At 37.4% G+C, this 19,504-nt stretch overlaps 1 protein-coding gene across 1 annotated transcript in view; it reads left to right on the top strand.

The window, feature by feature from the left end:
• Window positions 1-19,504, top strand: part of LOC140157467 (uncharacterized) — a 49,948-nt gene that overhangs the window by 22,970 nt on the left and 7,474 nt on the right. The window contains exons 7-13 of the mRNA XM_072180670.1: window positions 2,782-3,059; window positions 6,140-6,301; window positions 8,977-9,115; window positions 12,034-12,286; window positions 14,118-14,321; window positions 15,712-15,930; window positions 19,221-19,286. Coding sequence (XP_072036771.1) covers window positions 2,782-3,059; window positions 6,140-6,301; window positions 8,977-9,115; window positions 12,034-12,286; window positions 14,118-14,321; window positions 15,712-15,930; window positions 19,221-19,270 — 1,305 coding nt within the window. The 3' untranslated portion in view covers window positions 19,271-19,286. The remainder of the gene's footprint in view (window positions 1-2,781; window positions 3,060-6,139; window positions 6,302-8,976; window positions 9,116-12,033; window positions 12,287-14,117; window positions 14,322-15,711; window positions 15,931-19,220; window positions 19,287-19,504) is intronic.

Genomic DNA, 19,504 nt, shown 5'->3' on the forward strand with positions numbered 1-19,504 from the left:
TCTTTTCATGATAAGATCCTCCACTTTCTTTGAGTTTCTTCACTGTGGCCGCATCATCCGTAAGGGATGGACGTCCACTTCTTGGCTCATCTGTGAGGGATATGTGGCCAGTTTGGAAATTCTTTTTTCAAAAAGCAACAGTGCCATATGGTGGGCAATCATCACCGAGGATAGCTTTCATTTCATCATAGATTTTCTGAGCATTGTAGGCCTAACCCTTCAAATGCAGGAACTGAATCATGCTGCGTACCTCAATTTTCACCATCTTGCAGGTTATGCGCCTACTGCCCATCTAGCGCCACCTGTAAGGAGGGTGAGCGTACTTATGAGACCATTTTTGGACCATGATGTGCATAAGGACCAGTGATTGCGCTGACGGGGTTTCATCGATATGGCTCCTTCACTTCTGGGTGATGTCAAAAACTTTTGGATACCCCCTCGTACATATCAGGGTGGTACGAAAATTTGCAGATGTCCCACATACTTAGTTTTAAGCCTACATGTAATGTATACATTATTCTTGATTGACAGCAAGTACGAAAAATATCCGTCAAGTGGTTTAGCTTTAATGCCTTTCGGAAGACAGCGGTTTACAAGTGAGTGATAGTCACTAAAATTTGCGTTCGCAAATTTTGCAGGCCATGCCGTGCGCTACTTACTAAAACACCAAAGTGCGAATATTTTCAAATATCTAAATTAGCTAAAAATTTAGGACATGTTACAAAACTATATTTCCTAGAATTTTACAGAGTGCAATAAATATTGGCCGGTTGTTTTTCACACAGTGACGTTAACTAAGAAATGCCCTATACCTCTAACATACACTGTAGAGGTCACACCTGAATGGTGAGAGCACTGTGTATAAGAAAATGAACAGTAACTGCAGTATGCAAACAATACAGCAGGCCAGGCCTATTAATGTGTTTGTTCAACAACTCTTCCTATACCTTCGTACAGGCGCCAACCGTTGTTAATCTGTTATGAATCCACACTTTGCCAGTAGCGCATACGCGAACGCAAGTTAATGGAAGCGCTATACGCGATGCGCGTCAGAAATTTTCCATACCTGAAACTTGTGTTCGCTACATGTTGTTTTCATTATTTTGGAGGAAGCGGCTAAATATTGCCCTTTTATTCTGTAGTTCTTTTGCTGCTATCAACATGAAAGCATCGGTCTTCTTATATTTTTAGTGGCAATGACTAAACTGGTCTTTCCTCATGAAATAATCGTGTGAATTAGACGATCTTTAGCTTGTTTTCGTTGTTGAAAGCGATTCGATCATGTTTCGTCGTTGTTCATCATCGATTAACATGATTAACAACTCGCGTCTGCCGCGTTTGCGTGGTTTACTTTGCTCGGCCAGTTTAGCTGCCCTCGCGAGGTAAACCACGCAGACGACGCATGGCGCATCGTTGTTAATTGGTGATGAACAACGGTGAAACATGATTGAATTCCTAATCAAAGAAAACCTGAGTGCCATGGGCTCAAGTGCAACTTTAAAAACGGCCTCTTTTCTTACATAATTAACCATTGTGACTGAACGCGATGCATGACGCTAAAAATCGGTCCACAGGGGCAAAAAAAATAGGGATATACATATCGTTTTACATTTTTACATTTCATAAAATATTTTTTGACTTATTTTTAAAAGTATTAGGGGGAACTTAGAAGTTGTGCACAATTTATGGCTAGATGAATGCAGGAATACTCTCACTTCCCACTCATGAATCCCACTGTGAGTCCTCTGATCATAATCAAAACAAATAGGTTACATCATGTATAGGGTTGGGTGAGGCCATGATTACGGGTACGGGCATGGGTCCCAGTCCATGAGTACTGGTATGGGTACGGGTCCGAAGTCAAAATAGGGCATGAGTACGGGTACGGGTCCGGAGCCATGGTAGGAGTACGGGTCCGGAGCCATGGGTATGAGTACGGGTACGGATATTGGGACTCGAGTCAGGGGCTATTTTAACGTGTCTCACTGTCACGTTCGTGCAAAGAGATAAAAGTGTTGATGAAGTAGAGTGCGTTTCAAAAATAAAAAATTGACATTTTACCTGAATGTGACCGTAAGAAAGGCTCTACCATTGTCTACTATTAAAGCATATCTACACGGATTGTTAATTGTCACTTCGCGAATATTTATCTCATTGCACGAACGTGACAGTGAGACACGTTAAAATAGCCCCTGACTCGAGTACGGGTACGGGTACGAGTACTGGTACTACAAGTCTGCAGAAAGCCACACCTGTACATGTAGCTCGCAGTTGGTGTCGAAAAGAGCAGAATACAATCCCCAACTGTCCCATAACTCGTCATGCAGGCCTATCATTCACGGTGATAGGGAGGTAAATAACAAGTGACATTATTTTCATGTAGGTGGGCAGCTCCATTTGTTGTTGCCCACGCAGTTTGAAAGATCTCAAGTGCTTTTTACCTACATGCACGGTGGCCTTTTTGATATAAACAATTTAAGTATAGACGTGAGGTGCGTCACAACAATATGCATAAAGAAGTTGGTTCTGATATAGATTCAACTTCTTCATACTGAGCTTAAGCAATTTACTTTTCTTATGGCAAAAACACATTACCTATTCTTGAAAAAATGCTCACTTTTGGCCAAATCCATAACCTTCTTTCACCGAATTACTGTACTTCCATTACTATTAATATCGGTCACTTAGTCTAATAATTATGTTGCTTTAAGAATTTCTTGCAAAAAACACCAATGGTCCAAAACATATTGATTTTTTCCCCTTCAAATCTCCCTAATTCAGAAAAAAGGTTGTATCCTCCATTTCAATACTTCGGACCCGAAAGTAACACCTGGAAAACATGCAGTAAACGTTATAATTCAAGATTACTTGAAACCGTTCAATTGGAAGACAAGCGAAGCTTTAAGTAAAATATCGTTACTGTTTCTCTTGGACGTCGATGAAGAGAGTGCCACTTGTGCCAAGCCTAATATTATTGATCCGCCTTTGTGTAAGACAGTCCGTCCTGGGAACACTTTCGAGATGGTAATCGTAGCGGAGGCAGGAGATGAATCTAAACCGTATGTATACATTTTTGGTGTCTTTTGACGAGTTGTCAGGCATAAGCCTTTATTATACACCTTAAGAAAATCACATAGTATACATATTCAAATCATTAAATCAAACATTTTCAGAACCCACAGACTATTGTATTACACTACATATACAGGTACAACGAAAATAATTGTTCAGTTGGGAACATTGCGACGTTTAAGTTCATTATCAATTAAACAAAAAGAAGATTGGGGTGGTTACCATATCTAAATTTGCTAATACAAAGCATGGCAATCACAATTACGTAGTTGAAAACAAGTTGTCTTTTCTATGTAAATCATGTTTACCAAACATAACATTTTTAACATTGAGAGAAATATTATGTTGGTTATTCAACGATATCACTGTTTTGACTCTATCCCAAATCGGATTGATTTTTTTGCAATAGTAGAAGAAATGATCAACATGATCAATAACATTGCAGGTTTCACACACATTAGAATTTTCTTTGCCCATTTAATATAACATTGTTTTTGTAGGGTATATGTTGTGAAGAATCTTCCAATTCAGAGAAATCAAACGAGCTTCTTTACTGCATTGGGGGACATTATTCCAAATGAAATTCCAGTTAAAATTATTATAACTTGGTAATTTGTGGTTATGAGAGTAAAGGTAGAATTTATTGAATGATCCTCGTATATTGAATAGTGAGCACGTGATTAATGAAGAAGAGTCTGATCCGGGCCTAACACTAACACCTAAGGTGTATTTGGTACATGTATTGACTGTATGCATACAAAGGAAATATACCGAGAAATTCCAATCGCAGTGACATTTTAACAGCACTAAATGAAATTGCTGAAATTCTCTAATAATTTCCAATATTTTATGCATCCTTTGTTTTTGAAACACCTATAGAAAACAGTTTACTTTTGATGGTTTGTGTATGTTATGTTTTCGGCTGGAAATGTTACTACATGTATTTGATTCTAACCCGCTTAACAATTCCTAATCACGTAGCGAGCTATTACATAGTTACCATCGTATGGATTAAAATACTCATATAGCGTGTTTCTATTGAGTCCCCTGCATTTTACCGGTAAAACTGTTCGCCGTCAAATAGCGGCGAAAGGCGGATAACGGTCAGTTTCAGCGTCAATTGACACTTTTAAAAGTTTGCCGGCGAAAGGTCGTGCACTGGGGTCAATCCTCGGGTCAATCGCAAAGCATTGTGGATTTTAATATTGTACTATTTTCTTAATTGTTTGGCTAAAAATGAGGTAGCAAACACGAGAAAAGAAGACTGAAGAATAATGTTTTTTTATTAGCGTTTTCATTCGTTCTCGTACATCAAATTACGCCATTGGGAAATCCCCCTCAGTGATATCGACGTGAGTACTCAGTATTGTTGCGCGCAAAAAAAATAGGTCTTAGAATTTAATCTTTCACAGTTTAATTTCAGTTAATATTCTTTTTAGCGAATAGTAATTTAACATCAACAACATAATATTAAATTCATGAAATCTTTCTAATTTTCTGAAGCACACACCGCCGCGGATCCGAGTTGATTTCTATTTATTTCGCATGCACAGCTGGATTCATCCGCTAGTGATGTTGTTGTTGTTGTTGTTTTATTTCATGGCTTTTACTAGGGTCATAAATCATAACTCATGTTAAATATTTAGCATAATATGTATAATGCAAGGATAATGCATTATGAATATTTCTTCCATTTACTTTATGAATCAAATATTTGTATGTGATTAGGCCTACGAATTTTGGCGAACGGAATGGTATAATCATAGTATAAACAAGCTAGCTCATTGATGATGCAGAGGTCAATTTCGCGACTCAACTTCCGGTTTCTTCCCTGTATGCGCATTCAATCGGAACGGAGTGAGTTTCTATTGACGTTTACCGGTAAGCGTCCCCGCTATTTTCCTTCCTCAAGAAGGAAAACGTTACCAGTAAAAACTCGCCTCTGTTTACCGGTAAATAGCGGGGAAGGTCAGTTTCTATTGAGCAGAATTAATCCCTTTACCGTCTTTTTACCGGTAAATGGTCCCAATAGAAACACGCCTATACTCATTAGGTTTCACTGCCTGAACAGAATTGATGACTCACCTCCTTTTTCAACCAAATCAACGGTAATAACTCTTATAGTGAGGGACCAACATTTAACCACAAATTGCCTCAAGCAAAACTCACCCGCAGGAACTAAATACCACACAAGGACATTTTTATGTAACTCCTTGACCCATATGTGTCATATACTACCTCTAGCTATAATGACAGCCTGGTGATCTGGTGGTTAATTCATTGACAGATACTAACCTCAGGAGGGAATTCAACTTTTAATCAATTCTCTTCAGGTAGTGAAACGTAATGCTATATAGTTAAAATTGGACCTGACGTGAGGTTTGTTTGTATTTTGTTGGTCTAATCGTCAGGTTAAGGTTAGCAACAACTTTAAACTGTTGCGATTTGGTAATTCACAGCTTCTTGCGAATGGTAGTGAGCTTTGGCAAAAATTGCATTGCTCAATTCATAGCGAGCGTGTAGAAGAATCTTAATATCACAGATATACTTTTGTAGGTCCTGTGGTTCTTGAGTCATGTTGTAAAAAGGGCTGAAACAACAACACTTTTGTAAAACGTAGATAACTCATTAGCAGTAATAAATTAAGGAAGTTTTCAAAGTATATGATTTGTAGAATGAACTTTTGCAAAATATCAAAGTGTTATTTTTCAATAATATATTGATTTAGATAATGAAAATCGATTTTTCGGTTGCTTCGACCAATAATACCTCGTCTACCCTTAAGCTACCCTACAAAGCATTACATTTTATGTTTTGACCCAAAAATTTTCCCAGCCTCACAGAAAGACCCCAAGTTTTTTGGTAAGATTTTCCCATGCAGTCTCACGAAAAGACTCCTTTTTTCGGTGTCTAGGCTCTCACCGAAGGCCCAAAGTTTAGATTGAACTACTGTCCACACATCCCCGTCACTTCCAAAGTCGAGTGCCCCCTCCCTGGGACTTAACTCTATGCCGTCCCAATTTTCACCGCTGAAAATGGTACCATCGTTTTCGTCTTCTATCCACAGAATCGAAACAATAAGTACACAGAGACCAAGTGGTATGACCGAATCGGATATGATGGATGACCCGACTTACCCCAACCGGAAGACAGTGACATTAACATGGACTCCAACAGAAGCTGATATCGGAGAACACCCAGTGTCTTACAGCGCTCTTGACAACGGAGGGTACGTCAGATATTTAGGCATAATGACGAATCACTGATTACTATAAAATATTACTACTACTACTACTACTACTACTACTACTACTACTACTACTACTACTACTACTACTACTACTACTACTACTACTACTACTACTACTACTACTACTACTACTACTACTACAACAACACACTACTATTACTAATAATAATAGTAACAATAATAACACTAATAATAATAATAATAATAATAATAATAATAATAATAATAATAATAATAATAATAATAATAACAATAACAATAATAATAATTGGCGTTCTATTAGCCCTAGAACTACGCCCAAACGACGTAAACTAATCGTAGCGCCATCCTTTACGCCCATTTTAGTGATAAAATGTTTTACCCGGGGGCGGGGGGTAGGACCTACCATTAAAGATGACGATGGGGGGGAGTCTAATGAGGCCAAACATAGGTTTCTACAGTAAAATTCCTCTTGTAAGATAATTTCAAGATATCTTCTTACTTGTTTATCAGTTTGAAATGCTTTCCTTTTATATAAAGTAGAAAATTGTGTGAAAATCGCATGTTCATAACATATTAAAGCAAGATCAAATACTGGAACTTACATTTTTTGCAACTTGCTACGTTGCGTCTGAAACCATCAGACTTCATCAGGCAACTGACCCGTTGGGCTGGTCATGTGACATGATGGTTTCAGACGCAACGTAGCAAGTTGCAAAAAATGTAAGTTCCAGTATTTGATTTAATTCAAAACTTTGTGATTTTAACGACTGGATGACTGAGAATATTCACTATTTTATATTAAAGCAAGATTCAATGTTGCCTATACTATTGTAAACAGCCAGAATTTCCTAATTTTGCAAAAGATCGCTCACATTATTCTGCTTTCTAAATCTTCTCTGCACTTCTCCTATTAGCTTCGTGTCAACCCAAAAATTCTTCACTATGAAACCATGATGAAGTGTGGAATACTGTGGAGCCATTCCAATAACTCTTACCAGGTCTAACCTATAACTGCCACACCATCTACTTTGTAATCTCAATGCATCTTATACTACAATTTAAATAACCTTCATAAAAGGCAACCAATTAATATTGATTAGATCATTTATATACATTATGAATGAAGAAATAGGCAAGGAAAAATTAAAACATTTCCAAGATTTTCAACATATCATTCTCACTTAAAAGGTATTTGTAGTAAAATAGAGCTTTGATAATGGTACGCTACTGATCCAGCGTTGCGATGAAAAGTGTTAAAACACCTACTTTACTTTAGAATCATGTAAGATCTGAACGGAATGTGCTAAAATTCTTAGAGAAGATGACACTATTATAATTTCAAATATTAAATCAATTAACCCAAAACTGGTACAAAAAGTAGTAAAAAAAAATCTGCAAAAATGAGAAGTTGTCGGTACCAATCATTTTGATACACCCTGTATGAGTAATGGGCGCCTATCGCGGAAATATTGTACGCGTAACCCTGTGCGTAGAATGTGTTACGGCGCTTGACCCATTATTGCGACTCATTATTTTGAATAATGGGTCGTGAGGGTACTAGAATTTAATTTAGAGGGCGACGTGGTTGACTTTTTTGGCGGACCCCGGAACATTTTTACCACACTGGCTACACGCGCTTAGCGAATGATTCTAGGCAACTTATTGATTAATAGTTTATAGTTATACAAATATTGAATGTTTATGAGTATATTTTAAGAATATGTGATGCGATCAAGCAAAATCAGTCGGAACTCGGAAATATTGATTTGGACATATAGCCAAACAAATGAAATATTTCCGTTTATTTCCTGAAACTCTTTAATTGCTCTTTTGAACTGGTTGCCCAATGGGGTTTTCTGCAAAATGCAGCTTTGTATACCGTGTGTCATAAGTCTGTTCCTCCCCCATAGGAAAACCACTTTAACATGCTTTAAATTAAACTTACACAATTAATTTGATATTAATTTGTTACTGGTTATTGTTTTTGATTAATATAAATGACACTTAGCAATTTATTTGAAGTTGTTGTCTTTTTATGGTCGATAACCTCCGAAAGTCTGCAAACCTCGGTTATTGTTATTTTTCCATTGAAAATCAAGGTTTAAATCTGCCATAACATACACAATTAGCTCTAAAATTCTAGAACAACTGCCGACATATTTTTTTCGTTGCAATGAGCCTTAAGGTTGCGGAACGGACTTTCGACACACTGTATAAATGCTTTTTACTATCCTATAAGAAACTGAAAATTTAATATTTCCAGGTTCCGACTGAATTTGCTTGATCGCATCACATATGTTTAAGAATATTTTCATGACGTGGAATATGGACTCTTTCATTCAACGAGACTTTGTCAAGTTGAATAGAATTATAAGTTCTAAAATATATAAATTATATTTAATTTAGAAGCAACATCTAATCGAGGTGATCACCGCGCGCTATACGCTCGCGTTTGTCAGCGTTGCCTTTGTAGATTCGAGATAGTGTAATAGAAATTGAACTATTGCATTTGCGTGGAGTGCAACGGTTTTTTTGTTGTAAAAGTAGCCAAAATAATCGATTAAATCGTGTTAGTTATATAAGATCGTCTATCGGGAAGGGAATCATCATTATTATACGTCTCCTGATAATGTGACGTGTTAACCGTATTGGTATAATGTTGTTTTGTTTAGTTATACGAGCGGTCGATCCAGCACGTTTATCTACGTCGATGATAATCCTTTACATCCTATGCCAGAGACGAGTTCTCCTGCACCAGGCACCAAACTTGAGAGTTTAAGGGATACTTGGACGATCAGATTCAGTGATAAGGTACTGTTTTTTCATTCATTAATATTTCCCATTAACTATCGTCCTACCAAGCCATATTTCGAATTATAATTGAGTATGGTTTGATGCACCCACCCTTATTTTGCTATTATAAAAGTAATTATGATACCGTAGAAACCCGTCTATAAGGAATAGAAGCGACTGTGATGATAGCATATTTCACGCTAGCGCCCTCCACAATATTGTATCATTATGGAATTTTAGCAAATCATTTACCGACACAAGCAGGTATACAATGTATTATTTTATCTTTATTTCGCATCTCACGAGCATAGCTCACTTGGCAAGGCATAAGACTTTGGTTCTTTCGATCGGAAGATGGTGAGTTCGAGCCTCATCACGGTCACACAAACTTTTATAAACAAAATATTGTTCAAACTTTTCATTTATATTTTCTTGCATTTTCTAAAGACTCCTTTAATTTTCGTGATCATTTTTTTCATATTTAGTTTAATTTATTCTATTGTTTTTCTTTTATTGTTTCTTTTCTTTGTCTTTTTTTCTTGTTTAATTTTATTTTTTCTTTATTTTTCTTTGATTCATATAATATTGGCAGGATAAGGAGAGGAGGGACTAAAGACCCATTCAGTGATTTGCTCATCCGGACGATCGTAAAAATCATCAAAATTCACCTTTGTCATTGTCATAGATGTGGTAACATAGCCTGCTAGTGGTTCAGCAGAAAACCGTGTGACACATAATATACATTTGGCTACATTTTATTATACGATAAATACGAATTTATTAAACATGGTAACAAATATTCTCTAGCAGATCGGTTATACGATGGAACTGGTAGGCATAGGCCTATTATAAATTCGGGATATTAAATATCTTCCTGACGAGACAGATCTGCGCATATGGTCAAAGACGATTCCTTACTAGCCACAGACCGTCCGCTGGAATTAGTTGAACATGAACCATTCGCTATGGTTGTTGGTCGGACCTCTCATCTCTCCACATCGATTGTGACCTATAATCCCCGACATTGCCCTTATGAACTCACATCCTCCTGTTTTATTCAATACGCTGGCGAAGTTACGTAATAATCGGATTAACTACCATATGCAATAGGTGAAAACAATTTTTGAATATACCGCGTTATACACTGATACGTTCAGGCGGTACCTCTTCATTGAACCATATCATGCAGCACCTGTAAGATTAGTATCTTTGAAAAGACCAGTATTGTATTCAATCTATGATTGCAGACATACACAGTACAGGTGATGAGTGTAACCTGCTTGTAGCGCAGCGCGATATGTTCAAAATTGTTTTCACCTATTGCTATGGTAATTAATCCGATTAATTACGCAACTTCACCAGCGTATAATGGCCGAATAAATTCTGACCATCACTTGGCTTGTTGGATTCGTCTATACTACAATTCGCTGTCGCAATAACTACCATCAAGCAGATTGCACTAATCACCCGCGTATGTCACCAAACATAGATTGAATACCACTCTTTTCATAAATACTAATCTTACATGGCGAGTGATTAGCATTTCTTTGACAACTATGGTTTAATGCATATGTGCCACGTGAACGATGAAGTGCAGGGCTATATATTCGAAATTGTATTCATCAATTGCTAGGGTAGTTAGTCAGATTAATTACGTCACATCGACAGCGAATAGCCTATAGTATGGGTTCAAGTGGAACAAAAAAAAGTGTATGTCCATTGCTAGCTATGGTAATTAATCATGTTAGTGTTTACATCACTACTTCGGTGAAGACAAGAGAAGTGTGCCTTCTCTACCAACGCCTGTGATATAACAGGTGCAAGCGAAACAAAATTGAATGACCAGAATAGTTTCCTTTGTCAGATGAATTGATTGAAGTTTTTGAAGACACTCTATTCTTGATGGGACAATAGATTCAAATATGGAATAATTATTATTCCTCATCTATTTTTTTTATTGAAAAACTGCAATTGTGGCAACAGAACAATATTTATTTTGATTTCATTTCAAGTAGAAACAAAATCGTGCTTAAGCCAAAAACGCACCCTACCTACCATTCCTCAAGAATTGGGATGGCACAAAGGTGCAACATAGGTTTTTATTGCAAAAGACGAGGACAGACAAGTAGTTACAACACATCTGTCTAACCGTGGGTTTCGCTATTATTTAGAATAAATGCTTTTACTAGTTTCTATAAAACCACAAAATTACTAAAAAAACTATAAAAAACTTTAAAAAACCAAAAACACAAAAAAAAAACACCTAAAATTATAAGTAGAAAAGTAGATATAAAGAAAAATAAAAAGAACAAGAAAAAAAGATAAAATGAAACGAGAATGAAAAAACGGAACCGGTGCCCGGACCATGCTCTCTTCAGCATGTCTTCAGTTCCAAAGTCTGACGCTCTATCAATTGAGCTATACGATCCTGATATACGAAACAGTCGTTATTATGTCAATACAATTGATTGGTGTTACAACATACTTAGATGGAATGCATAGCCACCCAGTGCCAGTATATATTTGCTCAAACTCCAAATACAACAAGCAACCAATTTTATTGAGGGCGTTTCTTAGGTATATCCTTGTAGACGGGGTTTTACGGTATACTACTAAGAGCAAAATTAAAATCATGGATTTTACTGTAGGAACCTATGGTAGGATTTACCAACCCCTCTATGGTTATTTTTGATGGCCGGTCCTACCCCGGATAAGGTACTGGGGTAAAATGTCACTTAAATTAGCGCAAAGGATAGGGGTTATAGCGTAGTTATAGATTTACTAGCCAGCCGACCTTAAAATGACGGGAAATAACATTAAACTTTGTTGATCTAAAAATTGATATTCGCAATTCATTGATCACTATTTATCACTCTGGTGTTTCTAGTTTCTTTATTGATTGTTATTGGCAAATACAAATTTATTGTTATTTACAGATTCAGCAACCAAACAAGTGGAAATCGTCAGCTTTTATCCGAATTAGAGAAGTTGCAACAAACAAAGTTGTTTATAAAGTTGCTGCGAGTGATGATAGTGTAGAGTTCAGTGGATCGCAATTTACTTTCCAGCCTGATATTATTCTAGAAACAGACAATACCGCGATCCGACTTGAGTTAGATGAGGGTGTGGCCATTCCTGTTATGGGCGGATGTGGCTCTGAAGCGGCTTCTTGGCAAGTGGATGTGGAAGGTGAATTTAGTGACATGTCAAAAGAATACAATCTCTAAATTATAACTGTAAACTTTCCTCCTTAAAATCGCAAATCATATCGTCGTCAACGCCGCGTATTAAATTATTTAAAAAAACCCGCCAGCGTCAGCACCCTTTGCCGTAAATAATGAATTAACTACAGAGGTCGACTTGTTTGACTCTTTCCTGTTTACAGTGCGATTCCATTAAGTCTAGCGATTCACATAAATCACTCCGCGCATGGGCGTCAATCCGGGGGGACGGGACGTGTCCCCTCCACCTTTTGGGACAAAATTACCCATTTTTTGTTTTTTTCAGCCACTTTTTAACAAGTTTGGCCGGTCGTCCGCTACACATTTCAAGCCAGATTGGCGCTAATGACTCCGCGTATTGTATAGGGACAGTTTATAGACTTTTCCCTTCTTGCCATCATGCACTATTCCAGGGGGTATGACATCACACTCATAGATCGTGTGCTATCTTACTAATTCCATAATCGTAAAATCCATCGATGTTACCAAATGTTAAATTAGTGACGTAATTTTTATTGCATTTATTGCATGAAAAAACGGAACGGACGTATCCTGTCATTAATTCTGCAGCTTCAGGTCTGAAAACGTAATAAAAATTAGGTTTAAGTACCCCTAATATGAACCGCTAACGACGACTCCATGAAAATAACAACTAGAACAGTTTTTTTTGCATCCGAAAGGTATGAGTCACCGGCGTTTTTCGTTATTCCCTTTCCCCATGATGGCATCGGCCGAAATTTCCGTATTCTATCAAGCAATGAGCAGTACCCCAGAAGATTATGTGTTTTGCGACACTTGAAAGGCGAAATGCGGCGAAAGTACCCACTGTAATAGTGTATGGCGTGAAGTATGGGGAAAAGGTCATTTAGTCTTTGGGTATTCGGCACTGTGCAAAAACAATTGCAGGAATAAAATTACTAATGATTTCGACTATAGTCGGTGGCGTACCGTGGCCGCTCCTACCCCGGTGGCTGCAGAAAAGGTAAATCTTGCCGCCGCTCCTTCATCAGCAGTCCGAAAACGTCATTTACATTTTTTTTCAGCCAGCACCGCGATCAAGAATCTAACAAATTGAGGATCAAAATTTGTTTCATCCAATTCTTTTAATTGATAACAATTTGCAATGTCTACCCCTCAATACCCCCTCTAGTGGTGGGCCTGCAAATTTTTGAGGTATAGTTTTGAAATTTTGTTAAACCTTTTTTTTTGCCTTTTTTTTCATTAATAATTCTTCTTCCCGCCTTTCTGCCCCGACATTTTTTCTTTAATAATTATTTGCCGCCCCTGCCCCCAAAGTCCCCTCCAAACAAATACTCGCATGGTAGTTATTGCGTTCTAACTATAGGCAAAATAACTAATATTCGACTTTAGAATAGCACGATCACGCGTACTACATGACCGAACCTTGACCTTGCCTAGCAACGACCGTGTGATTGGTCAATTCTGAAAAGCTCTCTTTGTGCCGCAAGCGCCGGTCTTTGCGTAGTACGCTCGATGCAAATACCTGTGCGTACACAAGTTGGCTCTCATGATAGAATTAGATATTTTTCTTATAGACATACCATATCGTAACCGATCGTCGACCAATACAAAATCCATCAATGAAAAACCTGGTTTCGACCATAATTTCTGCAAACGTAAATCTGTTTTCCACGTGTCTTAAAACATTTAAAACGTGGTTTCATTTCTGCTGGTGAAATTTTGTATTATGAGTATCATAAAACAGTCTTTTTAGATAAATCAACTGTTTGTTCCTGAATGCTAAAAGTTTAAATAATAAATGTTTGTGTGATTTTAAGGTAACAAGGGAGTTCGTCCTACACCAGAAGTATCAAACCCGCCATATAAATGTGAAGAGGATACAATGGAAATCAATGTACCGCCCTCTGTCGACCAAGGAACGGAATGCTTCATTCATCTACCAGCCACTGTGACGGTCACTGGCGGCGTACTCCCTACATCGTACAAACTGTGTTGTCGTAAGGAATGCCGTAAGCAGTCGAGTAAGTCAAATGCATAGTTTAGTTGGTAGTAGGGATATCATCCACCCTCGGAAATCAACTTCTATTAGTTCAGAAAAAATGCGTAGAAAGCGATTAACTATGTTGAAAAATATCAATGGGTCAACAGGTGTCAAAGTTATTAGAAGTATTCCTCTGGTCATAACGATTCAGAAAAACAAACAATATAGTTTGACCTATCGGCGACATACCGTTCTCTATAAGCAGAAATATCAAAATTGTGTGTGTGTGTCAATTATGTAGGCCACATAGGGGTCAAAAACTAAAAGTGCCCTGATATCAATAAAAAAATGGTTTCAAATTGTTCGTCATGTAAAACGAACTCAAATGATGAATCTCACCATCTAGGATGTATCGTTAAGTAGGAAACATCATATGCCGTCGGTAGACAACGGGCCTTGGCGAAAAAATGGGGCCAACAATAGACAATTTTGTGTGCACTGCTTGCCCATTAGGGTGTGGCGAAAAACACTTTTTTTCTTGGATCGACTTCGAACTTTCGGTGAATTTTACTAGGGTACATACTACTATTGTGCTGAAATATCTGTAAGATTGGAGCATGTTTTACCCAGGCAGTAGATTTTCACAAAATCCCTACTTACTTACTTACTATTTCTTACTGTATAACTCTTTATAAAGAACTCGGTAAGAACAACCTTTGGAAAAGTTGGCATTCAGATGACATCATAGCCAATATTAAACACTTTAGGTAGTTTTTGCACCCTCCAGAACATCACCAGATAGGAGATAGTCTAAACATGTCTACAATTATTGTTTGCTACAGACAGGTATGTAGGTAAATAGCTATGGTATTCAATTGCTAAATTAACTGGTAGGGGTAGTATTATGGAGTTTTTTGCAAGTTTAATCACTCAATTGCCATATAGTTTTGGTATTTTTGCATGTATATCATATGCAGAAGCACAACATTATAATGAAATATGATTTTAGAGCAGCTGTGACTTGATTAGGGGTTGAAAGGTCATGTGACAACTGATTTGCTATAATTGTGACCTTTTGACCTCAGATCAAGACATGGCTACCCGAAAATCATTTATCGTTAATCTTTTGTAATGCTGCAGTGCATATGCAACAAAACCAAAATTGTGAAATTTGACAGAGTAAAACTGAAGAAATGCTCCTTATTGCTACCCCTACCCCTTAATTTAGCAGCTTAAATATCATCAATATTTATTTACATATCTATCTTTAGCAAAAATAATAGTAACCCATTTGAGACAGATTGCTATCTGGTGATGTTTCAGCATAATAGTATTATGTACCCCAGTAAAGGTTACCGAGAGTTCCAAATCGGTGTTTTTAGCCACACCCTAATGTACAGTTACCTATAAAAAATACGTTCCCTTTCCAGGACTCACTAAATGTCAGACTGAGGTTCAGGCAATTCGAGTTCAGATAGCTCAAGGGTTACAAGATGCTTTCATCCCAGAATGTAATGCAAATGGTGGTTATCAGCCCAGACAATGCTATGGATTCACAGGCCATTGTTGGTGTGTCAATCAAGATGGTGAACGGCTGCCAGGAACTATAAGAGGGCCTGGAGAAGGAAATGTTGTATGCAGTGGTACGGGTAAGTACCAAATGATTGCAATTGCAGGTGTGTATGTACATGTTTTTCCAGTCATTGAGGATGTTAGCAGGAATAATGAATGTCGGGATAGGCATCTGAAATCACGTGACGAAACCGGAAGATGTAGCCTAGGTCTAGACAATAGGCGGATTAGCGGCCATTTTGTTTCTACATGATATTATTCACGTATCCTTATACTTTAGTACACAAATATATAAGTTAATAGGTTTGCAATTTTAAAATTATATTTTGAGTATACAATATATTCTGTAGTAAATTGATCAAATGACGGTGATTGTTCAGGTATGCATGATAGAATTAAACTGTTTGACCAGCTAGTATTCTCCTCCGCCGTCAGTGTGATTCCAGTCACTCCACGTACCGTGTTGCGAAGGTGGAGGAGACTAAAGCTGTATTGACGAACACGCATGCGTGAAAAAATATGTAGCCTAGGTCGAACAATAGCGTGACGTAGTTCCCGACATTGCCCCTATGAACTCTCACCCTCCTGATGTTAGTATTAAAGCACACATGGAATTACGGATGGGATGGTCCTTGGTTAAACTTATGCAAGTGACTAGAAATACCTTTTGACAATAAGTCCCGTTTTGGTTTAGTTCTACATGTAGGTGTAAACACGGCTTTGGTTAGAGGTCATTTGGAGGTCATTGTGAAAAATCTAAACATTTTGCCTTTGGAACTGAGGAATATCCCGAGGTCCAAAGCAAAATGTTTAGATTTTTCACAATGCCCGACATATTACAGATGCAAAGTTATTAACCTCATTCATAACCGTCACTTTAATCTCTTCACCTTACAAAATAACTCAAAATTTTGCTCAAGAGTTTATAAAAATAGATGATTTTTACATCTTCCCTTTCCAAAAATCGATCAGGCTAAAACAGGACGACCAATAACAAAAGTGCGTATCACAATCTGTGCAAATATGGTAGTGGGCAATCCAAATACGGCAGCCAGCGCGCGCGCAGTTTGTTCGACGCACAACAACATGCAAACGCCGGTCAATTGTGTGCGACATTGGAACAATTACGCATTTTGCGGTCAATTGTGAGATATTCACAAATAACTAAATGCGTTTTCACAAATAACTAAATGTAATTGGATAGCACGCATCGCGTTTATTAATAAGGTTTTGAATTAGTGCTAAGACCGTCCACGGTTGGGATGTACTATTGCATGTAACTGCGTGTACAAAGATTGTGGGGTGTGTATGGGTGGTAAGAGTAGGGTGTGGGGAAAACACCTTTTCTCGGATCGACTTGGAACTATCTGGGAATTTTACTAGGAGCATGTTTCACCCAGGCAGTAGATTTTCACAAAATCACTATTTATTTACTATTTCTTACTGTATAACTCTATAAGATTTCGGTAAGAATAACCTGGGAAAAGTTGGCATTCAGATAACGTCATAGCCAATATAAGATGAATTTACTTTGGGCAGTTTGTTTGAATCCCTACTTATTTACTATTTCTTACTGTATTATTAACTCTATATAAAGATCTCGCTAAGAATAACCTGGGAAAAGTTGGCATTAAGATAACATCATAGCCAATATAAGATGAATTTATTTTGGGCAGTTTGTTTGGACCATGACCCTCGAGACCATCACCAGGTAGTAGATATAGTATAAACATGGCTACAATTATTGTTCGCTACAGACAAGTACGTAGGTAAATATCTATTGTATTCGAGTTGCTAAATTAGGTAGGAGTAGTATTATGAAGTATTTCCCCCGTTTCACTCATTCATTTGCCATAGTTTTTTTGCATTATATATCATATGAAGACGTACAAAAATATAATGAGATATGATTTGACCAGGGGTTAAAAGGTCACGTGACTACTGATTTGCCGTAATTTTCAAGGCCATGTGACCTTTTGCCCTCTGACCAAGACACGGCTACCCAAAAATCATTTATTGTTATATTTGGTAATGCAATAAAACCAAAATTGTGAAATTTGACAGAGTAAAACTGGGGAAATGCTATATATGGAATGGTTTCTATACAAAAATGATTCTCTTATAAACCACCATGCGCACAGTTTCTACCTCGATACACCTGAGCAGACATTTTCGTCCAAGAGCTCTCAAACAAGCAGTGAATTGACTCCGCACAGTCTTTGATTACACTACACGGTTGAGTACATAGCATTGTAAAAGCTGTGGCGCTTCTAGTTGAAAAATGGGCCTCTTTGATTGGTTTTTGTCGAAACCCCAAGTGTTCCCTTCATCCAATCAGATTTTTTTTAAATATCAAACGAAAGCTAACACTTCCCCCTAAAACATTTTTCGTCACTAGGTCAACAGATAACGCATATCAATGTTATAGCAAGGCGAGTGTGGAAAATCTGTTGAAAACTACCTATTCATGCAAATGTTTTGACCAAAATGTAGGTTTTAAAAGTCAAACCTACATTTTGGTCAAAATTTTATGTCATTAAAACACACTTATATTGTCCATATACTAGCGTCACTAGAATGAGCAATGGTCAATTCTCTTTAAATTGCAAATCTTGTGCAAAACGTTACTATTTTCGCCTGTTTTGTCATACGGTTGTAAATTCAATGAACTATGACTTTGCTTAAGAGCGCTTCTAGTTGAAAAATGGGCCTCTTTGATTGGTTTTTGTCGAAACCTATTTTCGCCTGTTTTGTCATACGGTTGTAAATTCAATGAACTATGACTTTGCTTAAGAGCGCTTCTAGTTGAAAAATGGGCCTCTTTGATTGGTTTTTGTCGAAACCCCAAGTGTTCCTAAGTAAGTAGGCAAGAGCGCTTACAAATTGATATGCATAATGCTACCCCTATCCCTTAATTTAGACTGATTGCTATCTGGTGACGTTCTAGAGGGTTCAAACAAAACACCCAATGTATTTAATATTGGCTATGATGTCACCTGAATGCCTACCTTTGCCAGGTTGTTCCTACTGATTTCTCTATATAGAGTTATACAGTATAGCAAATAAATATGGATATTATGCAAATCTACTGCCTGGGCGAAACATGCTTTGATCGTGCTGATATTTCAGCATAGTAGTTGTATTTACCTCAGTAAAATTCTCCTAAAGTTCCAAGTTGATTCGAGGAAAAAAAAGTGTTTTTTTGCCATACCCTAGTGGAAATTATATTTGAAAATCAGTGCTACATGTCCTATCAAATCTGTACATAATCCTTGATTTCGTGTTACATTCGTAGTTAGCAAACCCATCCCACAGAAAAAAATAACCAGGATACTTTTGTTTGTCTTAATGACTTCTCAATTTTTAGGGGCGATTGGTGCACCAGCTTACAGCCCCGGTCGTCCAGGCGAGCCCTAAATTACTTCTAATATTGGTAAGTAATTACGACATTTAGTAAATATTACACAGGCGTATAGGATGCCATTAAGCTTAAAAGTCATGTCTTCCATTTAAACTAGAATGGCCAGTTCATGTGTCGTATTTTAATACCAAGAGTTTTTGTATTTGTGAAACCTTTTTTGCCCAGATCTATTGTGCAGACTTTCTCAGTGCTATATCAAGGATTCTGGAGTAATAATATACTATGGTACA

Source organism: Amphiura filiformis, chromosome 7 (assembly GCF_039555335.1).
Source record: "Amphiura filiformis chromosome 7, Afil_fr2py, whole genome shotgun sequence".
Lineage (NCBI taxonomy): Eukaryota > Metazoa > Echinodermata > Ophiuroidea > Amphilepidida > Amphiuridae > Amphiura > Amphiura filiformis.